Source organism: Bidens hawaiensis, unplaced genomic scaffold (genome assembly GCF_021521415.1).
Source record: "Bidens hawaiensis isolate Kalapana, Puna unplaced genomic scaffold, B.hawaiensis_p1.1 tig00009067_1, whole genome shotgun sequence".
NCBI classification, from domain to species: domain Eukaryota; kingdom Viridiplantae; phylum Streptophyta; class Magnoliopsida; order Asterales; family Asteraceae; genus Bidens; species Bidens hawaiensis.
The window spans coordinates 529,293-554,738 of NW_027491664.1; the positions used below are offsets into that span (position 1 = coordinate 529,293).

A 25,446-nucleotide genomic window follows, 5' to 3' on the forward strand; every position below is an offset into this window, starting at 1 on the left:
GAATCTAAAGGAGATTACGAGATATTTTCAAGATAAAACACAATCTAGTCACCAATTAACCGATCCATAAACCTTTGCAGGTCAAACCCATCATCGATCTGAATGTTCAACTTTGGTGGGTGTTGACGTATGACGGTTAAGTTTGTTGCATCAATGTCGTTTGCATATCTTCGGATCTTCAAGTAACTAACTAACTAACTGGGTGATGAGACCACGTCGTTTCATCATCAAACAACCTAACCGATTATTCCCAGAAGCAAGCCTCCGTACCATGAAGTGAGTTTCCATTATTCCTATATTAATTTGTTAATAATACTTAGTTGGATATTTTTTGGACAAAAATAATATTACTAAATTATTAACGTGTCCAAAGGGTAGAGATAGCACATCTATACTCTAAAGTGTGTAGTTGATGTTTTATTAATTTTTGTTTAATAAAACTTGTGAGTTGTGACACACTTTCTACAATACTAAGAGACACTGATGGGTTGCCTGTAGAGTAGGCAAAACTCCATGAAGAGAAGACAGAGGATTGGAACAATTTTCTCTAATCTTTCATTAATGCATAAACAATACAATATATATAGGAAAATTGAAACATGATCTAAACTTAAGCATAAAGAAACAACGTGCAGATGACCCCCACTATCCTAATTAAATGCATGCAACATGGGAAATGGAAAAGAACATAATTAACTAACTGCAACGTGGATAACAATTAAACTGCCTTGACCCCTTCTTCCTTCTTATTCGGATGGGTTGTTACCGGGTCAAGCCTCGGGTCAGTTTCGGGTCGGGACTTCTGGATCGTATCAGACACTCAAGTCTTGCATTTGTTAATAGTGTATTTTGAATATGTATTTTCTAGTCAAAGTGTTGTTATCAATATTCATTTGGCTATAGGTAGTGGAGGGGCTACAAAATGAGGCGTCTTGTGTCTTGTGGCACCCGGTCAGTAAAATGTGAGTTTTTGTTTTAGGGGTGTAGTGGTATATATATGTATATATATATCACGCACATTTGAATATAATAATAATAAAAGAAAAGAAAGGAAGAGCGGCATATATTTCCCCCCCCCCCCCTTCCACACACACACACGCAAATTGCTCCTTTGTGGCTTTGTAGCCTGGGGGGCGGTGTTCACCAAAGAAATCGCCCATTCTCACCCCTCAAATTCGCCCAATACACATGGCCTTATAGCCTAAGTTCTCCATTGTCATATATATATATTGGATGAGTTCGATTAGTCCTATATTAATATGCTAATGTTGGAGACACACTCAGTTATAAATTGTATATTTTGAATACGTATTTCCTAGTCAAAGTGTGGTTATTAGTATTCATTATAGCTTAGATTCGCCATTGTATATGTATATTGTATGATTTGTGAATACAAATGTGGTTGTTGATCATCATCTTATATATAGTCTTATACTTTTATGCTTACGAGCCTTAACTGTATTATGAAAATTCACAGGACTCGAAGATTATTTGGGATATCTGTTTCTCTGATTATTATCAATCTGGCGTCTATAATGGAGCGTGCAGATGAGAATCTTCTTCCATCAGTATACAAAGAAGTCAGTGAAGCATTCAATGCTGGACCATCTGATCTTGGCTACTTAACATTTATTAGAAACTTTGTTCAAGGTTTAGCGTCTCCGATGGCCGGAGTCTTGGTATTAACCTACGACCGTCCCACTGTTCTTGCCATGGGCACGCTCTGCTGGGCGGTGTCCACGGGTGCTGTAGGCGGCAGCCACTATTTTAGTCAGGTGGCGTTTTGGCGGGCGGTAAATGGATTTGGACTGGCCATTGTGATTCCTGCACTCCAGTCGTTTATTGCGGATACTTATAGTGATAGTGTGCGAGGGACGGGGTTTGGGTTTTTGAGCCTTGTTGGGATGGTGGGCGGGATTGGTGGTGGTGTGGTGGCGACGGTTATGGCTGGGCATGAGTTTTTTGGGGTGCCCGGGTGGCGGTTTGCGTTTGTTTTGATGGCAGGGTTAAGTTGTTTAATCGGGTTTCTTGTGTTCTTGTTTGTGGTTGATCCTAGAAGGCTAAATGATGGTGATCATGCCGGAGAATCGAGTTATCTTGAAAGGTTTAAAATCTTTCTGGGATTTTGTTTTATTTGTTTTTGTTTTTTGTTTTAATTTTTTGTCTATTTTAGGAATGAATTATTGGAACGAGGACGCGATTCTGGTTCTGTTTGGGCTGAGTCGTGGACCGCCATGAAAGCTGTGATTAAAGTAAAAACTTTTCAAATCATCGTGTTGCAGGGTCTTGTTGGTTCGCTCCCGTGGACCGCAATGGTGTTTTTCACTATGTGGTTTGAACTTATTGGTGAGTATGTATGCACTTATCGGTGTTTTTCATCTAGCATGGTCGACGGGTAATAATCAACTTGTAAATGTGATAAACGGGTTGTGGGTTTAAGGGAAAATGGGTTAAATGGATCATACACGAGTTAGTGGGTCAACATGTGTAATTAAATGGGCTAAACATGTTAATCCAAACATGACCTGTTTTTTAAACGGGTTGGATACGATAACACAAAGCCTAGTTATTTTCGTGTCGTGTCAGAAATCATCACTCATAGTCTGGTTACAACACTTGCCGGTTATCACATGTTGTTTTTATTTTATTTATTTTTTATTTTTTTTTGCATATTTAGGTTTTGATCATCAGAAGGCTGCAACCCTTTTGAGCCTTTTCGGGGCAGGGTGTTCTGTCGGGTCACTACTAGGCGGGATCATAGCCGATAGGTTATCCCAACATTTCCCTCATACGGGCCGAATCATGTGTGCACAATTTAGCGCGATCATGGGGATCCCATACACTTGGTTTCTCTTACGAGTAATCCCACAGTCGGTCGATAGCTACCACACTTACGCAGTCACACTTCTCTTAATGGGCCTTACAATAAGCTGGAACGGAACCGCATGCAACGCACCAATGTTTGCAGAAGTAGTTCCCACCAAACACCGGACAATGATCTACGCGTTTGACCGTGCATTCGAAGGATCATTTTCGTCGTTTGCTGCACCCATGGTCGGGATCCTGGCAGAGAAGATGTACGGGTACGACCCGAAATCTGTGGACCCGATTGCGGGGTCCACTAGAGAAGCGTTAGCATTGTCGAAAGGGCTTTTCGCGATGATGGCGATTCCATTTGGTCTATGTTGCTTGTTCTACACCCCATTGTATCGGGTTTTTAGACGTGACCGTGATAATGTGAGAACGGCTGTTATAAAGGAAGAAGAAATGATTCATATATATTCTTGTTTTGATTTATATGAACAACATTAGTGTAGATTAATCATACATGTAACACGAACATATTGAGGATTGTATTCTGTATTTTGTTTTAGAACATTTATATAAACTTTACTTTTTTCTCTTGTATTCAAACAATGAGATTTACCGACGAGAAAATCATGAAAACGATATATTTTTGCGCAGTTATACGCTGTTAAACACGTCATAGCAAATTATACGTCTATAATCATAAATGTACTGAAATGAAATATATAAATTCAACGAACTCGCGAAAAATAGATACTCAATAAGAGGTTTCAGCCTTTCATGTGTAAACAAAAAACACATGAAGTAAGTTAAGATATAAGTAAGGTTTTACAAAACATTTATGATTAAAAGAGTCACTTCTACCTAAAATTCATACAATCAAAAGTTAATCAAATCATTTCTTCTTCTTTTTGAGTAGCGATTCGAACACTGTCACGATCGTGTTTAAAAACCCAATACAGCGGGCTGTAAAACAAACAACACATCCCGAAAGGAATCCCCATCATAGAGAAAAGCGCCTTCGACAATGCTAACGCTTCTCTTGTGGACCCCGTGGTTGGATGCACTGATTTCGGGTCATACCCGTAAACCTTCTCTGCCAGAATCCCAACTATAGGTGCAGCAAATGACGAAAATGACCCTTCCAACGCGCGGTCAAACGCATAGATCATGGTCCGGTGTTTTGTGGGGACTACTTCTGCAAACATCGGCGCGTTGCAGGCTGTTCCGTTCCAGCTTATTGTGAGGCCCATTAAGAGAAGCGTGACTGCATACGTGTGGTAGCTCTCGACCGTTGGAGGGATTATGCATAGGAGAAACCACGTGTATGGAATCCCCATGAACGCACTAAATTGTGCGCATATTATTCTACCTGAACGCGGGTACATTTGAGACATTCGGTCTGCTATGATCCCACCCAAAAGTGAACCGAAAGAACACCCCGCCCCGAATAGGCTGAAAAGTATTGCAACCTTTTGGTGATCAAAGCCTAAAAAAGAAACAAAAGTTATATTTATAGATAATTAGATGTGATAATAATAATAATATCAACCAGTTTATTTGATTGAAAGATGCTCACCTATTAACTCAAACCACATAGTGAAAAACACCATCGCGGTCCACGGGAGTGAACCGACAAGACCCTGCAAGACGATGATCTGAAACGTTTTGACTTTCATCACACCCTTCATCGCGGTCCATGACTCAACCCAAACCGAACCAGAGTCACGTCCCCGATCCAACAACTCATTCCTATAATTCATAAACATAAAACATCTTAAAACATTATAACTTATAACTTATAAGTGAAAATCCAATTAAATTTCGGTACCTTCTAGGATCAACAACGAAGAGGAACACAAGAATCCCGATTAAACAACTTAAAACCGAGATAATAACAAATGCAAACCGCCATCCGGGCACCCCCCAAAACTCATGACCAGCCATAACCGTAGCCACCGCACCACCACCAATGCCGCCCACTTTCCCAACAAGGTTCAACAACCCGAACCCGGTCCCCCTAACACTATCACTATAAGAATCAGCTATAAATGATTGCAGTGAAGGAATCACAATGGCCAATCCCAAACCATTTACAGCCTGCCAAAACGCAACCTGACCAAAATACCGGCTGCCCCCCATAACACCTGTGGATAATGCCCAACAAAGAGTTCCCATGGCTAGAACGGTTGGTCGGTCATAGGTTAGAACCAACACCCCGGCCATTGGAGATGCTAAACCGCGAAAAAAGTTTCTCATAAACATTAAGTAACCTAAGTCAGATGGTCCTATGTTGAATGCTTCACTGACTTCCTTGTATACTGATGGAAGTAGATTTTCATCGGCTCGTTCCACTATAGCCGCTAAATTTATGATAATAAGCGAAAGAGAAATCCCAAAAACGTTACGCGCCCTGTGATCATATGATGTAAGATATCATATAACATATACATGGGGTTAAGCATATATTATTATTACACATGTTACTTTAAATGATTCCTATAATGTTACATAATCACATGTTACAGTTTAGGTTTATTGGATTTTAATAATCCCCAACTTTCACATACGTCCAAACTTTGAATATGTTCCTCCGGCAATCTCTTACGTATTTTCCATGTCATCAAAAAGCTAACAATATTACTTTTTAGTTAGTAAGGGATCGCTAGAGGAAAATATGTTCAAAGTTGAAACTCTATGCACATTTCCTGAGTTGGATTAATCCCGACCAATAAGTAAAAGTTGAGATTATTAAAATTCAATAACAGTATAATTTATAGTATTATACATGATTTAGGTTCATCCAGTCAAGAACTCCTAACATATTATTAAAATTCTGAATTCATGGAAGATAAAACTACAATGTTGACTTTACAATAATAATATCAAATAAGTTGCTTCAAAACTAAATAAAATGGATACCAAATACCAATTTCACATCTGGAAAACTAATACAAAAACTATGAAAAATAAACAGTAATAATAATCCAAAACGGTTAAAATTAACAGACAAAACAAGAAAACAGAAACAATCGAAACTCACTTCATAGTAAGCAGATCGGAGACAGGAAACAAATCTTAAACCGAAGATGCCAATACGATGTAATCTCATCGGCCGGCTAAATCAGGACAATTATACTGGGCCTGTAATTGGTCAACACCCACCAAATTGAAACACCTAAATGAGGTATGTGAACAGCAATATCATCAAATGATCTTTACGAATCCGTGAAATAAATGAAAAACGACAACCAAATTTCACAATTGTTTTGGTGGGATTTAGTACAATTTAAGGTTTGTAGTTTATGTTTGAAGAAACGCTAACCGGACCCCGGGCAGATTACAGGTAACCTGGGGTTAGATAGATGTTTCCCACGAGGGATTGGACCCGGTAAAGATGGTTCTTCTGATAACCTGCAAAACAGACACCGTGAGCTTGTCACTGAGAAGGGGGGTTCCTCCTTGTGACCACCCTCCGGCGTGAGAATCAGACTAGATTGCTCTTTAAATATAAATGTATATTAAGAGATTGCTAGAGCAGATATCAGGTATAATATGATGATAATGTGATCAGATATGTTAAGATGAGATGATCATACCATTTGTGGTATTTATAGCCGAAGGTAGGTTTCCAAGGAGGTGTGGCCTGCTGAATAGTATTCCTGTTCCACCAACAGTGGCCTACGCACGTGCCATGCTGGTAGTTGGTGGGTAGGCAGCGGCTGATAGTGACCAGGCCTGCTGTGTACTATTCCTTTTTCACCAACTACAGGCTATGCACGTGGTATGTCAGGAGTTGGTGAGTAGGGAGCGGCTAATAGTGACATACAGTACAAGAGCATGCTGCTCGCCATACTGTTGTCAATGAGCTGTCGTATCTTTGGACAGATCTTTTGCCCATACCTCGTCAGGTACAGTAAAAGATCCTCAGTATCGTACGGACTGGCTCATTTGGGCGGGAGTATTCCCCCTCCCGCCTTTGTGCGGGACTGTTCCCGGCTTGCTCATTCTTTCTTCAGGTGACTGCTGAATTATTATGAGAGTTAAGCCTTGTGCGTGTAGCCATGCTGCGCGGGTGGCCTTCCCTGATGGCCGGTATCCGCAACTGCGGGAACAGGCGGAGTACCTGGAAACCATTGGGAGGCGTTTCCTGCGGGGACAGCTTGTGTACCGCACGTGAGGACGTCACGTCTCTGAGCGTGGTGGGTCCTGCTGATCCAGTTGGTTTCTGCGCAGACGTTCCTTTAGTTTAGTCTTGCGGGTTCAACCGCGCAGACGTCCGTTAAGGAGTCTTGCGGGTTGAACTGCGCAGACGTCCCTTTTCAAGGTGAGTCTGTGGGTCCAACTGGGCTCTGCTGGGACCTACCTCTTCAAGTCCCTCCAGTCCAATGTTCTTCTCATGAATGTTTAATAAAGTGAGGTGAACTTTTGGACTTAAGCAAAGGGTTTTTGAAAAGGGTTTAGTTTTAAGGTTTTCCATGGGGATTCTTCCCGCGGAAGTCCTAATGTCACGCAGAATTTCCCACTGTTCTGCTTGATCTTTGGGTATGATGCGGGTAGGTCTGTAACCTCCTCGCAAGTCAGGAGCATTGAGTACCTCTTGTGTAGATTCTCCATGAGGTTTTGGTAGTTTTGAACATAGTGATCAATTATGTTAAAACCACCAATTCCATCTTGAAGTTTCAAACAATCTAGTTCTCGACGTTCCCGCTATGCGGGGATGTTATTCCCGTTTGCGCAAGCATGGCCCAGAAGATCCTTCTTGGTTTCATTTCCCTGCGGAGTGCTAGGTATGTGAAGGGTTTTGCCTTGACACTGTACCCGCACTCGTCTTATAGTTACTTTACTCCCAAGGTATTCCTGGCGTCAATTCCCTGCAGGTGCTAGGTATGTGAAGGGTTTTGCCTTAACACTGTACCCGCACCCGTCTTATAGTTACTTGGTTGCCGAGGTATTCCTGGCGTCAATTCCCTGCAGGTGCTAGGTATGTGAAGGGTTTTGCCTTAACACTGTACCCGCACCCGTCTTATAGTTACTTGGTTGCCGAGGTATTCTTGGCTTCAATTCTCTGTGAGTGCTAAGTATGTGAAGGGTTTTGCCTTGACACTGTACCCGCACCCGTCTTATAGTTACTTGGTTGCCAAGGTATTCTTGGCTTCAATTCCCTACGGGTGCTAAGTATGTGAAGGGTTTTGCCTTGACACTGTACCCGCACCCGTCTTATAGTTACTTGGTTGCCAAGGTAAGGGGTATATTCCCGCTTACTTTTGAATCTTTTTGAATTTTGTAATTCGAAGAGTTGGTGAAAGGATAAGAACAGTCCAAACCTCTGAAACGTCGTGCGACGGTTTCTTCTGACTGTGTCAGGACGTGCAGGAAGTTATGGTGACGTGACAGTACATGGTCATTCCAGACGCTTTTTCAGGCGCGTGGGCGCGATTTTTCGGGCGCGTGGCCGCGAAATTAATGGTACGCGTCCTTTCAACAGCTGTTGCCAGCTTGCTTTTCGCCACGTGTCATAGTTTCATTGCACCTTCGATTTCTCTCTCTTCCGCATTAAATTCATCGCATTAATTGCGATTAGTATATAAAGGGGGAGAGGGTTCTTTGTAATCCACACTTTCACTCTTCTCTTCATCTTCAAAACGATTTCCGGCGAATACTCATCTTTTCAGTCGAGCATTCCCTTGAAATCGTTTTCTTGTTTCATATCTGCAAGATGTCTTCACGTGATCTCGAAGCTACAGCAGATGACAAGAGTACTGCTGGCGAGTGCCAGTGTGCTCTGCCTGTCGATCTGTATCAGTATGTCGTCAGGAAGTTCATGCTCGAGTCTCTCGAGCCTGAGTTTCCTGAACCCCATCAAACGGTGTATGATGCCCCCAGAGGCAAGATCGGGGTATATGCTGCATTCTTTGTTTATGGGAATCTTAGGTTCCCATTGACAAAGTTTGTTTACCGTGTCCTTGAGAGGCACGGTGTGCACCTGACCGAGGTGCATCCGATGGCGATTGCCAAGATTCGCCACTTCGAGTGGGTCTGCCGGATTCTGGGCATTGAGCCCTATGTTGACCGCCTGATGACCTTCTACTCTTGGAGGTGCATCCAGGGGTGGTATACGTTGATAACCCGGATAAAGGGTTTGAAGATTTGCGCAACCGAGCGCAGTCTTCGCTCGTGGAAGCGGGAGTTCTTCTACATTTCCGCTCGCGCCATCCCCCTTGCCATGAAATTCAAGAATGGGCAAGCACTTCCCAGCTTTCACGCCTCCAACTACCAGGAGGCGGAATGGTTCTCGAAGATATCCCGAGTCCAATCTCCGGTTTACCGGTTTGCGGAGTCCGGGATGGTGATGCTGGGGATGAGCCGGGTGTGGAAGGTTGCGGATGCGCAAAAGATCCCAATCGTCCTTGAATACGGTTCGAACTCTGTTCCTTACGGTATGCTTTGTTTCTTTTTGTTGATTTAGAATTTCTTCTAACTTCTTTCCTGTTTATTTCAGAGGGGAACGACTTGCAGTCGCTCATGTACCCGCAGGAGGCTAACGGTCCCGCTCGGATGGGTACTCGCGCTCTAGACGAGAACGAGTTGCCCATCCTAGAACAAACGGCGGATCGGTTCGTGGAGGTCTATCCGCTAGGCCATGAGATCCTTAGCGCCAGGCGGCCAGGTAAGGCGCTATTCGACCCTCGACCCCTCAATGTTGAAACCTCTGCTGGAATTCCTCTAATCGTATGTTCTGATGAGGAATCCGCAGATGGTCCTCCGTTGGTGCGGAAGAAGAAGGCTACCGGCGGGAAGGGGAAGGAGAAGGTGGCCTCCACTGCCGATCCGGCACCTCGGTCTGATTCGGAGACCGAGAGCGAAGAGGTGGCGGGGAATCCCGGTGGTGATAAGACCGCCGCTCCGGAGGCTGCGACGATTGTCACCTCTGGAGAGCCAAGGATGACAACGGTGACCGGCGTGAAGAGGCCGGCTCCATCGGGTTCATCCCCGCCCGTCCGCACTTTCAGGCTCAAGAAAACCCGTAAGTACAAACTTCCTTTCTTTAACTTCATAGCTTAATATCATTAACACTTATCTTCTCTGTGCAGGCGTGGATGTTGACGCATTCCAGGGTGGAGCGCAGAGTATCCCTCCGCCCATGACGGTAGGCCTGGTCAACCTACCTGAGGCGAAGACCCAGGCGCCTGCGCCTGCTTCCGCTGGTTCAGTTGCTCACTCCTTTGAGCCGACTGTTCCAGCTGTGATGACGTCACCGCCGGCTGTGAGTGCTATTTTTACCGCATCTTTCACCGAGCCGGCGGTTACTTTTGCTGCGGATTCCGCGGCGGCGACCGCGGCGGCTTCTACCATGCCTCCGTCATCGGCAACGACGGCCGAACCTTCAGGTATGCATGGGGCTTATCGCCAACCTCTGCCTCCTTCCCAACTGCCTGACCTCTTGGATGGATTTCCGTTGGGTTCAGGTGATGGGTTTGGCGGCTATCGGCCTGTTATTGACCCTACAGGTGCGTAGGGTTCTTTTGGCCCATTTTATATATTTTTTTATCATCTTTTCCTAACTGTTTTATGTTTTTTGCAGTGTCGGATTCCAATGAAGTGTATGTTCCACGATGGAACATTCGCCGAGGAACAACCCTTCGCACCCCTGTGGAGTGCGTGGAGTGGGTTCGTCACGCTGCTCCCAGTGGTGCGTTGGGGGAAGCCATGGCTAGCTACCAGGAGGGTAGGCTAACCAATGAGCTTCGGGTTCTCCTGACCCGGATGCAGCCGCGCGTCGAGCTGCTTTGTCGTGAAAACGACAAGTTAAAAGCAGCTCGCATTAAAGAAGTAGCTCAGGCGCGGGCTGTCCGGGAGGAGAACCAAAGGCTTACCGCAGCTGCTGCGGAAAAGGAGAAGGCCTTCAAGGCCCTCGAGGTTGAAGTTCAGGCCCGGCTCGAGGCCCGTTCCAAGGCTGCCCAAGCTGTTAATGAACAGCTTCGGCTGGCTAAGGAAACTGCAAGGAACGCAACCGAGAGGGCCACCAAGGCTGAAGCTGTTGCTGAGCCTCTACGCGTGGAGAATGAAGAGCTTAAAGCCAAATTAGAGGCTCTCCAGCAGGCTCATGATGCATTGGCGATGGAAGACGCCAAAAAGCTCCAGGAGATCTTGGACCAGAGGGGGGTGCTTGACCATACTGAGCGGAAGCTAAAGGGCGTCGAAGAGGCTGCGGCTATAGAAGTGTTGCTTGCCAACCTCAACAAGAGTGAAGCCGAACGCGCCCGTAACGAAGCTCAAGCTGCCTCCAAGAAGCTCTGGTTGCCAAGGAATGGCTTCTTCGAGAAGCGTTGTCTCAGGTATGCTTTTCATGTCTTTACGCTTTTCTTTGTAAATAGAAAAGGTTCTGATACTTGTATATTTTCTTGTAGGTTGTGCGTCAGGTCTTCTCAGAAACGTCTTATGATGATGCTATGAGCGCAGCCCTCAACGCTTCTCATGAGGATGGGGAAAAGGCCGGCTTCCTGCTTGGTCTAGGGTTCGTTGAGAAAGGCATCCCGCCTTCCAACTTCCCTTTGTATAATGTTGATACTGAAGTTGTTTACGACCAAGCAGTGAATCAGTATGCCGCCTTCCCGCATCCGGTGGTGGAGAAGATGAACCAAGTTGCTGCTGCTGATGATGGGCTAGCTATCCTTAAAGCTTTCCTTGAACTGCCACGCTCTACTGATGGTGCTGGTCCAAGTGGAAGTGGCCCTGAAGCCTGATCTTGAAGATACCTTCCCACTGCTAGGATAGATTTAGCTTGTATAGATTTATTTTCTTGTAGGCGGGTAGTTACCCGGCCATTCTTGTAATGAATCATTGTGAAATATAAATCTTTGTGCGGGTAAGACCGCTACTTTCTTTGGATTCCTTGCTTTATAAACGTTATATGACTTGCATACTTTAGTTTAAATTAGCAATTTTCCAAGTGTAGAATAAGTTAACCTTTGAACGTGGTAGATAATAGGTTGAAGTTTTGCTTCCTCTTTCGTGATTGTGCGGGTAGGACCGTCACTTGCACTTAGTAGGATGGCTGAACTTTACCTACATCTGACCTACGTGGAGGTTTTTCTCATCTTTTTGAAATTTCTAAGTGTTTAGGATAAGTTAACCTTTGAACTGTAACATCCTAAAATTTTAATGATGAATAAAGGAAGTTATGTTTAGTGATTTCGCGTAATTGATTAATGTCGGGGAAGGAGCGGGTCTTGGACTTGGATTAATTGAGATGGGTTAAATGAGAATGGGATTTCAGGGATATAAATACCCCCAAAATCCCAAAATATCTTCATTTTCCCCCACTCCCCTAAACACACACATATACACACACCAAGCACACCCAAACCGCCGCCGGCCGGGCCGAGAAAGAAGGAAGGATCGAGCGAGGTCCGGGTAAGAGAGAAAGATTAGTGGTGATACCAAGATAAACGAGATCCAAACAAGCTCAAAAGGTATGATTCTTGATCTTGGAAGTTTAAAGATCCGAGCTTTTAGTGTATAAACGACCGAAAATGGTCGGGAAGTGTAGTGGGTGGTATTGAACCTTAACAAGGGTGTTAAAATCGCCCGAAATGTTGATCAGAAACCGAAACAGCGGACATCTGGGCAACTTCGCCTTCATCTGGGCAACTTCGCCTTCATCTGGGCAACTTCGCCTTCAAGCGATGAACTTCGCCTGCAAGCTAAGTTCGCCTGATGAACTTCGCCTGCAAGCTAAGTTCGCCTGATGATAAGTTCGCCTGAGGTTTAACTTCGCCTAAAGGTAAGTTCGCCTGAGGTTTAACTTCGCCTAAAGCTAAGTTCGCCTGAGGTTTAACTTCGCCTAAAGCTAAGTTCGCCTGAGGTTTAACTTCGCCTAAAGCCAAGTTCGTTTAGAAAATAAATTTAAAATCTAATGAAAATGTGTTAAGACAGTTAATGGAAATAAAATTTTTCCAAGCTGACCTGGCAGGTCGACCCCAGCCAGGGGCTCTGCCCCTTGGACCCTGCTAGGGGCTGCCGCCCCTAGACCCCGCTGCCAGGGGCGCTGCCCCCGGACCCCCGTTCGTTGTGGGTAGTAATTAAGACTAGAAAGATGTTATAAGTAGTGATAGTTAAATTGATATGTATACTTGTTATACAGTCAGCCGTGCACAACTGAAGAAAGGGATTACGATCAACGGAGAACGTAACCGTGTTCAGGTGAGTTTCTAGCCCCATTTATGTGTTATGTTTTCGGGGCTGTGTGCATACTCAACATGTTTGTTAATACACTTATCCTAAGAGATAAGTGTATGCCTTATGTGGATAATGTGAAATGTATGAATGATTGCTTGATGGTACGTGAACGATCTTCGGATATTGCACGTACTGTCAGGTTGTAACGCTATGTATAAGGTAAGTATGTTATGTATGTTTATGTGTATGAACATGATAGAGATAATAGAAGAAAGAAATGATAATGTATGGTTGTATGGTTACGAAAAGGGTACCGAGCCCTAATAATACTCGAGGTATGATGTATGGTTGTATGGTAACGAAGAGGGAATCGAACCCTACTAATATTCGAGAACTAGGGAACCGAACCCTACTAATATTCGAGGAAGAAGGGTACCGAGCCCTAATAATACTCGAGGAAAGAGGGTACCGAGCCCTAATAATACTCGAGGAAAGAGGGTACCGAGCCCTAATAATACTCGAGGAATGTAGGGCGTAATGCTCTTTATAACATAAGATATGAAAGTAAGTTAATACAAAAGGAAGTAAGAAAGTATGAAAGTAAGAAAGTACGAAAGTAAGAAAGTATGAAAGTAAGAAAGTACGAAAGTAAGAAAGTATGAATGTAAGAAAGTATGAAAGTATGAAAGTATAAAAGTACGAATGAAAGAATATAATGTTATGTGAATGGTATGATTATGTGATTATCTAGAACTCACTCAGCGTAGCTGACTTTTAGTATGCACGCAGGTGAGTAGGATGAGGCAGCTCGCTTGAGGAGACACATGGCACTGAACAAGAATCTGGCATCTGAAGACCTATGATGTGTTAATTTTAATGCTTTAATGTGAAAGACAATAAATGTTTTGAGACAAGTTATGAATTATGTAAAGTTTTATGAAAGTTTTATATTCCGCGTAAATGTTTCAATTAACTCTGATATTTAGAACTGTGTTTATGAGTAAATCCAACACGAAAGTAGGGTTACCGGTAACGGGGCCTTACAAGTTGGTATCAGAGCAAAGTTCGAGAGATTTAAGCATCCTACATGCTTAGACTCGAACAGAGTATGGGATATAAGTAAGAAATGAAAGAAGATGCCAGTCCAAGAATGCCATGTGTCGCTCAAGCAAGATTAGTAAAGGTAAATTGTATGATTAAATGATATATGTTAATGAGAAAGAAAATATATGTGAACAAAAGGGATAGGAATAATTGATTGTTGATTTGACTAATTGCTTAAGTAGAACCAGCACAAATAGACTCATAAAGGGAAGTGTATAGGACACGGAAAGCAATGTGATCAGCTAGTCACAGCTGGCCACTGTTATTACCTGTTAGCCTTGCTATCCTTGTACTAAATAGTTCCTTGAATGATGATGTTTGTGTTTTCCCTTTTAGAATACGATGGCTGGAGCCGGAGACATTGTTGGAGCTGGAGGTCGCACTGGACGACGCGGCAGGCCTCGTCGTGTCCAGCAACCTTCGGTTGAGACCGCTTCCAACACTGAAGCTGAAGGAAGCGCAGCGGGAAGGAACCCGGAAAACAATGAAGGAGTTCAACTGGATCCTGCAATTCAAGCAGCTATTGTTCAAGCTGTAGCCACTGCTGTGAAAAATATTACCCCGGGAAGGTCTGCTGGAAGCCGTGAAAGAACTGTTGAAGGGGCATGTGGTAATGGTAGGAAGGATGACGAGAGGGAAAGGGGTGACTCAAGTGAGGTAAGGTCTGTGAAAGATGATGATAGGAAGAAGGGCCGAGGCGGTTGCAACTATAAGTCCTTCAAAGGTTGTGACCCGCCTAAGCTGACTGGTTTAGGAGACGCAATCGCTACTCTTCAGTGGATAACCGCCATGGATAAGGTTATCCGCATTAGCGAGTGCCGTCCCGATCAAGCTGTCGGTTATGCCACCCAATCGTTTGAAGATGAGGCTATGTATTGGTGGGAGAGTGTGGAGCAGAGGAAGACCCGTGAAGAGATCAAAGAAATGAAGTTGGACGACCTGAAGGAGTTAGTAATGAAGAAGTTTTGTGCTGACGCCGAGGTTGAAAGGGCGGAGATGAAGTTCCTAAATTTGAAAGCTGGGACAATGACGCATCGTGAGTACACCACCGAGTTCAATCGAATGTCTAGGTTGGTGCCCGTTATGATCAACACTGAGGCTAAAAGGATCAAGTGTTATGTGAGGGGATTACCACAGAGAGTTCGCATGTTAGTCAGAACAAGTAAACCTACTACTTTCGATTCTGCTGTCGAACTCGCAGAATGGTCTACGCAGACTTGGTTGCGGATGATGTGGTGGTGGGAGATGAGAAGAAAGAGAGGAAAGGGGTCGCTCCTGCTAAACGACCCGGTACCCAGATGTGGAACCCTAAGAACAAGCAGCCGAGAGTTTGGGAGAACAGGTCGTGCAAGACTTGTGGCAAGGCGCACAGTGGTGAGTGTAGGTGGGGAAGGGGTTCGGATACATGTCATAAGTGTGGAAAGATACATGTCGGAGAATGTAAATTTGGGTCGAATGTTTGCTACAAGTGTGGGAAGGCAGGTCATTATGCTCATGAGTGCAGTTCTAAGCCTGCATGCTACAAGTGTGGTAAGACAGGTCATTTTGCTAGGGAGTGTACCGAGAGTGAAGCTGGAGGTAGTAGAAGGAAGGATGCCGATCAAGCTAGGCCAAGAACTAGAGCCTACATGTTGACCCAAGAACAAGCCAAGCAGATTCCGGATGTTGTCACAGGTACGTTTCTAGTGAACGGTGTTTCCGCTTCTGTATTATTTGATTCGGGCGCAAACAAAAGTTTCGTAGCCACACCATTTAGTAAACTAGCTAAAATGAAATGTTGCCGAGTGTCTGAAACTTTTGTAGTAGAAACCCCCAGTGACACTTCGGTTAAAATAACAAAAATGGTTAAGAACTTTAAGATAGAATTGGAAGGACATGAGTTCCCGATTACCTTGTACGTTATGACCTTGGGAGGGTTTGATGTGGTTTTGGGTATGGATTGGTTGTCTGAGTTTGAGGCTCAGATAGTATGTAAGAGTAGGATTATAAGGTTAAAGTCATTGGATGGTAGCGCGGTAACGGTCTATGGTGATAAGGAAAGTTCTGGGCTTAATGTCATTTCGATGATGAAAGCCGAGGGTTTGCTAAGGCGAGGGTGTTGTGCCTACCTGGCGTATGTCGTCAACGCTACGGCCGAGACGAAAGAAATGAAAGATGTTCCTATTGTGCGCGACTACCCAGAAGTATTCCCTGAGGATCTTCCGGGGTTGCCACCAGAGCGAGAGATAGAATTTCAGATAGATTTAATACCAGGAGCCCAACCTGTCGCAAAAGCGCCTTACCGTCTAGCACCGTCCGAGATGAAAGAATTGATGTCACAACTGCAAGAACTCCTCGACAAAGGTTTCATAAGACCGAGTGTTTCCCCGTGGGGCTCACCAGTATTGTTCGTGAAAAAGAAGGATGGAAGTATGAGGATGTGCATAGACTATCGTGAGTTGAATAAGCTTACGGTAAAGAATAGATATCCGTTGCCAAGGATTGATGATCTGTTTGACCAACTGCAAGGTTCAAGTTGGTTCTCACGAATAGATCTCAGATCAGGCTACCATCAGCTGAAGGTGAAAGAGGCAGACATCCCTAAGACAGCGTTCCGAACGCGGTATGGACACTACGAGTTCCTCGTAATGTCATTCGGTCTAACCAATGCTCCTGCAGCATTTATGGACATGATGAATAGGGTGTGTCGACCGATGTTGGATAAGTCGGTTATGATCTTCATCGATGATATATTGGTTTATTCAAATAGCGAGTCTGAACATGCTGAGCATCTGAGAGAGGTACTTGAGACTCTGAAGAAAGAGAAGTTGTATGCCAAGTTTTCGAAGTGCGCGTTCTGGTTAAGAGAAGTGCAATTTTTAGGTCACGTGATTAATCCTGAAGGGATTACCGTAGACCCAGCTAAGATTGAAGCGATAACGAATTGGATGACTCCGCAGAATTCGACTGATATACGAAGTTTCCTAGGGTTAGCTGGCTACTATAGGAGATTCATCGAAGGTTTCTCCAAGATAGCCGCACCGCTGACCGGTATGACCCGAAAGTCGATAGTATTCAGTTGGGGAAAGTTTCAGGAAGAAGCCTTTGAAGAATTGAAGAAGAGGCTCACGCAAGCTCCAATCCTTACTTTGCCCGATGGCGACGAGGATTTCGTTGTTTATGCTGATGCCTCGCATCAAGGGTTAGGTTGCGTGTTGATGCAACGGGGGAAGGTGATAGCTTACGCGTCTAGACAGTTGAAGGTCCATGAAAGTACTTATCCGACGCATGATCTGGAGTTAGCAGCTGTAGTGCATGCTCTTAAGATATGGAGGCATTATCTGTACGGTACTAAGTGTACTATCTATACCGATCATAAGAGTTTAAAGTACTTCTTCGAACAGAAAGAACTGAACATGAGGCAGAGAAGATGGTTAGAATTGATAAAGGATTACGACTGTGAGATTAGGTATTACCCCGGTAAAGCTAACGTGGTCGCTGATGCGTTAAGTCGTAAGAATGAGGAAGTCCTTGCAACAGTGAAGTCATATAAGTTGATCATGAACTCAAGCCTTTTTGAAGAAATCATCAAGGTGCAGTCAGAAGTGTTAGTAGACGAAGGGTTAGTAAAGAAAGAAAGGATTTATGGCCAGCAAGATGAGTTGATGGAAAACACTCATGGAGTTAAAACTAGATTTGACCGTATGTGGATTCCACGCCATGGTGATCTTAGAAGTCGAATCTTAGATGAAGCTCATAAGTCAAGGTACTCAATCCATCCTGGAGCTACAAAGATGTACAAAGACTTGAAAAGAGATTACTGGTGGCCAGGAATGAAGAATGATGTAGTGGATTATGTTAGTAAGTGCTTAACTTGCTTACAAGTCAAGGCCGAGCACCAAAAGCCTTATGGGAAGATGCAACCGCTAGAGATACCTGAGTGGAAATGGGAACACATCACCATGGATTTCATAACTAAGCTACCTCGTACAGCTAAGCAACATGATACCATCTGGGTGATTGTGGACCGTTTGACCAAGAGTGCTCACTTTCTGCCCATACGAGAGGCCATCTCGTCAGAAATGTTAGCAAGCTTGTTCATCAAGGAAGTTGTAACCAAGCATGGAGTACCGTTATCGATCGTGTCCGATAGAGATACACGGTTTACTTCGAGGTTCTGGAAGAAATTCCATGAAGCTATGGGGACGAGGTTGAACATCGGTACGGCGTATCATCCCCAAACTGATGGACAGTCCGAAAGGACGATCCAAACCCTTGAGGATATGCTACGTGCTTGTGTTTTAGATTTTGGTGGAAGTTGGGATGATCATCTGCATCTGGCAGAGTTCTCCTATAACAACAGTTACCATTCAAGTATTGGTATGCCACCGTTTGAGATGCTTTACGGTAGACGATGTAGAACCCCGGTGTGTTGGGGCGAGATTGGTCAGAAAGAAATGGGAAGCCTAGAAGTAGTTCAAGAAACGTCTTCAAAGCTCGATCAGATCAAAGCAAGATTGAAAGCCGCGCAAGACAGACAAAAGTCTTACGCAGATAAGCGGCGACGACCAATTGATTTTAACGTGGGTGACTATGTGATGCTCAAGGTCTCGCCTTGGAAAAGAATTATCCGTTTTAGGAAAAGAGGAAAGTTGAGTCCGAGGTACATTGGACCGTTCAAGATTGTAGGTCGTGTGGGTGAAGTAGCTTATAAACTGGATTTACCCGATGAGTTAGAAGGAATTCATTCAACCTTCCATGTTTCTCATTTGAGGAAGTGTCTAGCTGATGACACGTCTCACGTGCCATTAATGGACATTGAGGTTAATGAACAATTGAACTACATCGAGCAACCGATAGAGATCGTTGATCGCAAGGAGAAGCAGCTTCGTCACAAGATTATACCTTTGGTAAAAGTAATATGGAAACACCGCAAGGGATCAGATGCTACTTGGGAAGCCGAGGATGAGATGCGCAAGTTTTACCCTAGTTTGTTTATGTAATAGTTAGGTTTCGGGGACGAAACCTCTTTAAGGGGGGAAGACTTGTAACATCCTAAAATTTTAATGATGAATAAAGGAAGTTATGTTTAGTGATTTCGCGTAATTGATTAATGTCGGGGAAGGAGCGGGTCTTGGACTTGGATTAATTGAGATGGGTTAAATGAGAATGGGATTTCAGGGATATAAATACCCCCAAAATCCCAAAATATCTTCATTTTCCCCCACTCCCCTAAACACACACATATACACACACCAAGCACACCCAAACCGCCGCCGGCTGGGCTGAGAAAGAAGGAAGGATCGAGCGAGGTCCGGGTAAGAGAGAAAGATTAGTGGTGATACCAAGATAAACGAGATCCAAACAAGCTCAAAAGGTATGATTCTTGATCTTGGAAGTTTAAAGATCCGAGCTTTTAGTGTATAAACGACCGAAAATGGTCGGGAAGTGTAGTGGGTGGTATTGAACCTTAACAAGGGTGTTAAAATCGCCCGAAATGTTGATCAGAAACCGAAACAGCGGACATCTGGGCAACTTCGCCTTCATCTGGGCAACTTCGCCTTCATCTGGGCAACTTCGCCTTCAAGCGATGAACTTCGCATGCAAGCTAAGTTCGCCTGATGAACTTCGCCTGCAAGCTAAGTTCGCCTGATGATAAGTTCGCCTGAGGTTTAACTTCGCCTAAAGGTAAGTTCGCCTGAGGTTTAACTTCGCCTAAAGCTAAGTTCGCCTGAGGTTTAACTTCGCCTAAAGCCAAGTTCGTTTAGAAAATAAATTTAAAATCTAATGAAAATGTGTTAAGACAGTTAATGGAAATAAAATTTTTCCAAGCTGACCTGGCAGGTCGACCCCAGCCAGGGGCTCTGCCCCTTGGACCCTGCTAGGGGCTGCCGCCCCTAGACCCCGCTGCCAGGGGCGCTGCCCCCGGACCCCCGTTCGTTGTGGGTAGTAATTAAGACTAGAAAGATGTTATAAGTAGTGATAGTTAAATTGATATGTATACTTGTTATACAGTCAGCCGTGCACAACTGAAGAAAGGGATTACGATCAACGGAGAACGTAACCGTGTTCAGGTGAGTTTCTAGCCCCATTTATGTGTTATGTTTTCGGGGCTGTGTGCATACTCAACATGTTTGTTAATACACTTATCCTAAGAGATAAGTGTATGCCTTATGTGGATAATGTGAAATGTATGAATGATTGCTTGATGGTACGTGAACGATCTTCGGATATTGCACGTACTGTCAGGTTGTAACGCTATGTATAAGGTAAGTATGTTATGTATGTTTATGTGTATGAACATGATAGAGATAATAGAAGAAAGAAATGATAATGTATGGTTGTATGGTTACGAAAAGGGTACCGAGCCCTAATAATACTCGAGGTATGATGTATGGTTGTATGGTAACGAAGAGGGAATCGAACCCTACTAATATTCGAGAACTAGGGAACCGAACCCTACTAATATTCGAGGAAGAAGGGTACCGAGCCCTAATAATACTCGAGGAAAGAGGGTACCGAGCCCTAATAATACTCGAGGAAAGAGGGTACCGAGCCCTAATAATACTCGAGGAATGTAGGGCGTAATGCTCTTTATAACATAAGATATGAAAGTAAGTTAATACAAAAGGAAGTAAGAAAGTATGAAAGTAAGAAAGTACGAAAGTAAGAAAGTATGAAAGTAAGAAAGTACGAAAGTAAGAAAGTATGAATGTAAGAAAGTATGAAAGTATGAAAGTATAAAAGTACGAATGAAAGAATATAATGTTATGTGAATGGTATGATTATGTGATTATCTAGAACTCACTCAGCGTAGCTGACTTTTAGTATGCACGCAGGTGAGTAGGATGAGGCAGCTCGCTTGAGGAGACACATGGCACTGAACAAGAATCTGGCATCTGAAGACCTATGATGTGTTAATTTTAATGCTTTAATGTGAAAGACAATAAATGTTTTGAGACAAGTTATGAATTATGTAAAGTTTTATGAAAGTTTTATATTCCGCGTAAATGTTTCAATTAACTCTGATATTTAGAACTGTGTTTATGAGTAAATCCAACACGAAAGTAGGGTTACCGGTAACGGGGCCTTACATGAACGTGGCAGATAATAGGTGTGAAGTTTTGCTTCATTTCGTGATTGTGCGGGTAGGACCGTCACTTGCACTTAGTAGGATGGCTAAACTTTACCTACATCTGACCTGCGTGGGGGTTTTCCTAATCTTTTTTGAAATTTCTAAGTTTTGAATAATTTAACCGTTCGACGCGCGGTTGTCAATAGGTTAGTGTTCAGTTTCCTTTTATCATGATTCATGCGGATAGACCGGCACTTTCATTTAGTGGGATGACTGAACTTTTCCCCTTCAACTGACCTGCGTGAAGGTTTGCCGTTTTTCAGGTTTATGCGGGTTTTGCCGCCTTCCCCACGCAACGACATTCCACGTAATTATGCGGTGACAACCGGCATATCCGTGTTGAATAAATTAACCGTTCGACGCGCGGTTGTTAATAGGTTAGTGTTCAATTTCCTCTATCATGATTCATGCGGATAGACCGGCACTTTCATTTAGTGGGATGACTGAACTTTTCCCCTTCAACTGACCTGCGTGAAGGTTTGCCGTTTTTTGGGTTTATGCGGGTTTTGCCGCCTTCCCCATGCAACGACTCACACTTATGTATGCGGTGAAAACCGGCATCAGTGTTGATAGTTCATAAAGTATAAATGTAAAATCATCAGCGTCGATGTTCTAAGGAGAATCATTTCCATTAGAAGTGGCTCTGGGCCTTTACAAATTTGGAATTGATCTACATGCAAACTGTGTAATTGAGCTCCCTTCCATGTTGTTGGGATGGGAGTGCCATCGAGCCGATACCTGGTTCGGGATCTCGTTCTTTACGCAGCATGTAGTCTCCACATCGAAGCTGCAATTTTATTCTTGTTTTCCCCAGCTGGGGTTCTACACGCATCAGCCTGCTCAGCGTTCATTGCGCCACGAGGTGCGCGAGCGTCCCATCTCTGACAAATGCTTCGACCATATCCTTTACGTCTGTGCATTCTTCTGTGTTGTGGCCTTTTGTCCTGTGAAAGTCACAGTATTTGCTCCGATCAGCGTTGGGACGATGTCGGATTATTGGAGCTTTTGGACATGGGAGCTCCTCAGTGGCGAATATCTCGGTGACGCTTTTGGTGAGTGGCGTCCATCTGGAGTTCTGGTTCGACCGTACGTTATCCCTTCCGCCTAACCGATGTTGCAAGCCGGATGAGGTGTCAAAGTTTACCCTTGACTGCCAAATGCCTAGCTTCCGCTTTTTGTTTAATCGGGCGGTAAGGACGTTGTCTTCCCTTGTTCTCTGGGTGTAGAGGTTTGTGCTCTGTGGGAGATCTCTACCCAGTTGCTTCTCCGTTTCCGCAAAGCGTTTAGCTGCTGTCATGATGGCATCCCATGTGGATGGCATGCCATCTTTACCCGTTAAGGTGCGGATGAGCTCTGGGTCGTTCGCGCCTTGGATAAAGGCAGCGCGAACAAGATCTTCGCTGATATTACCCAGACTTAGCTTCTTTGAGTTGAAGCGAGTGATGAAGTCTGGCAAAGATTCATCTTTTTCTCGAATGCACTTGAGGATTGTCCATTGCTCCTCGGTATACTTTCTTTGCTGGCTGAAGTGTTGGCTAAACTTCTGTTGGAAGTCTGCCCAGTCGTAGATGTGGTTGACCGGTAGACGATCGAACCACGCTCTAGCTGGCCCAACAAGCGTCATTTGGAACATGTAACACCACGTAGGTTCCGTCCAACTACTGACGGTTGCCCCCGCTATGAATCTGTTCAAATGATCATCTGGGTCAGATATACCATCATATGTGCCAATGCTGGACATTTGTTTGGCACTTTTTGGGGCAATTGCTTCCGCAATGTCCCTTGCAAATTTGGACGTTCCCGCATTTGCAACGTTTGGTCTGAATGTTTTGGAGAAGTCACGTGGACTTCCACCTGTGTTTTTTGGTTTGAAGGCTTCTCCAAAATGCCTTCTCGGTTGGGAGTCCGTTTCCTTACGCTTCCCTTTTGCCCTATGGCGAGGGTTCGCGTCGGTGTCGGATTCCTCCGAGTCATCGTCCAAGTATTCTTCGAATTCGTCAGCCTGTTGGACGGAACGCAAGCGTTCGTCCAACTCAGCTTGGAATTCCTTTTGACGTGCCTCCGCCCATGCCTTAACTTCATCGAGTGTTTGGCGGGGGAGTCTTGTTCGTTTCTCTAACTGGGTATCGGTGAATCCCAGTGAGCGATTATTTACTGCACTTGCCCCGGCTTGGATAACTGGGGTAGTGTTCGTAAAATTTACTTCACTTGCCCCGGCTTGGGTAACCGGGGTAGTGTTTGTAAAAACTGTGTAGCCGGTATTCCCCCCAGTAGCTGGGGTTGTGGTTACCAGAGTTTCTTTAACCATCTTTCCAGAAGTTTGAAAAAACTGGAGAAAAATGAAGTTCTAGCTTTATGCACGGATGGCGCCAATGAAGAAACACTAACCGGACCCCGGGCAGATTACAGGTAACCTGGGGGTTAGATAGATGTTTCCCACGAGGGGTTGGACCCGGTAAAGATGGTTCTTCTGATAACCTGCAAAACAGACACCGTGAGCTTGTCACTGAGAAGGGGGGGTTCCTCCTTGTGACCACCCTCCGGCGTGAGAATCAGACTAGATTGCTCTTTAAATATAAATGTATATTAAGAGATTGCTAGAGCAGATATCAGGTATAATATGATGATAATGTGATCAGATATGTTAAGATGAGATGATCATACCATTTGTGGTATTTATAGCCGAAGGTAGGTTTCCAAGGAGGTGTGGCCTGCTGAATAGTATTCCTGTTCCACCAACAGTGGCCTACGCACGTGCCATGCTGGTAGTTGGTGGGTAGGCAGCGGCTGATAGTGACCAGGCCTGCTGTGTACTATTCCTTTTTCACCAACTACAGGCTATGCACGTGGTATGTCAGGAGTTGGTGAGTAGGTAGCGGCTAATAGTGACATACAGTACAAGAGCATGCTGCTTGCCATACTGTTGTCAATGAGCTGTCGTATCTTTGGACAGATCTTTTGCCCATACCTCGTCAGGTACAGTAAAAGATCCTCAGTATCGTACGGACTGGCTCATTTGGGCGGGAGTATTCCCCCTCCCGCCTTTGTGCGGGACTGTTCCCGGCTTGCTCATTCCTTCTTCAGGTGACTGCTGAATTATTATGAGAGTTAAGCCTTGTGCGTGTAGCCATGCTGCGCGGGTGGCCTTCCCTGATGGCCGGTATCCGTAACTGCGGGAACAGGCGGAGTACCTGGACACCATTGAGAGGCGTTTCCTGCGGGGACAGCTTGCGTACCGCACGTGAGGACGTCACGTCTCTGAGCGTGGTGGGTCCTGCTGATCCAGTTGGTTTCTGCGCAGACATTCCTTTAGTTTAGTCTTGCGGGTTCAACCGCGCGGACGTCCGTTAAGGAGTCTTGCGGGTTGAACTGCGCAGACGTCCCTTTTCAAGGTGAGTCTGTGGGTCCAACTGGGCTCTGCTGGGACCTACCTCTTCAATGTTTATTTAACGTAAATCGAAACAATCCACGTGAGTAATCTTTTATTTATTTATACCTAGTTGATAATCGAATCTAAACAATAAAAAAAGAAAAGAAAATAGTATAATAAACTTTTATAAGTACTAGAAATAGTTAAAACTAAAGTATTGTTACTTTTATTATGTACGTATTATTATAATAATGCATGGGTCAAAAGTGTAAATCTGAAGTGTCGTGTCTATCATCCAATAGGCTGCTTCATGATGTATATATATGTGGATAGTGGAGCAAGAAACAAAGTGTGTCGATCATTATGTATTTTCTGACTTAAAGATGATGTTAAATGAGTTTGTTATAATCATTATAGGTTTTAGATGTTTTTTTTCTTCTATTATTCGTGCATGGATTTTCTAATTTCTAGAGGTGGAAATGAGTAGAACCGAGTTCAAACTCGTCTAAATTTGAGCTTGACTTGATTAACTTAAGAGATCTCGGGCTCAATATCATCATGTTTCGAGCTCTATTTCTAAACCTCGTACTTATTCCTGGTTAATTTTCAAGCATGAGCTTGTTTATATTACTTAATTAATATACACTTATAGCTATTTTTGTATATATTTATAGTAACATTTTTATATTTAACACAATACATATTATTTAGTTATTTTTACCATGAAACATATATTTTAATAATAATGTTATAAATGTATACACTAACACAGATCTAGTTTGCAAGACCAAGTAAATTATTATACCAAAACAAGATGTAGTTCAAACTAAAAACAACATTCTTATTGTGCACACTAGCTAGTAGTCTA

At 44.0% G+C, this 25,446-nt stretch overlaps 2 protein-coding genes across 2 annotated transcripts; one reads left to right on the forward strand and one right to left on the reverse strand.

Moving 5' to 3' along the window:
• Positions 1-3,312, forward strand: LOC143530965 (uncharacterized). Its single transcript, XM_077026371.1, has 4 exons — positions 1-276; positions 1,478-2,104; positions 2,174-2,346; positions 2,678-3,312. Exons 1-4 carry the CDS (start codon positions 206-208, stop codon positions 3,310-3,312), a joined length of 1,506 nt encoding a protein of 501 aa, XP_076882486.1. The 5' UTR covers positions 1-205.
• Positions 3,313-3,551: 239 nt separating this feature from the next.
• Positions 3,552-5,945, reverse strand: LOC143530914 (uncharacterized). The gene is made up of 4 exons (XM_077026321.1): positions 5,852-5,945; positions 4,640-5,221; positions 4,388-4,560; positions 3,552-4,297 (listed from the first exon to the last, which is right to left on the reverse strand). Exons 1-4 carry the CDS (start codon positions 5,854-5,856, stop codon positions 3,699-3,701), a joined length of 1,359 nt encoding a protein of 452 aa, XP_076882436.1. The 5' UTR covers positions 5,857-5,945; the 3' UTR covers positions 3,552-3,698.
• Between the last annotated feature and the right edge of the window lie 19,501 nt (positions 5,946-25,446).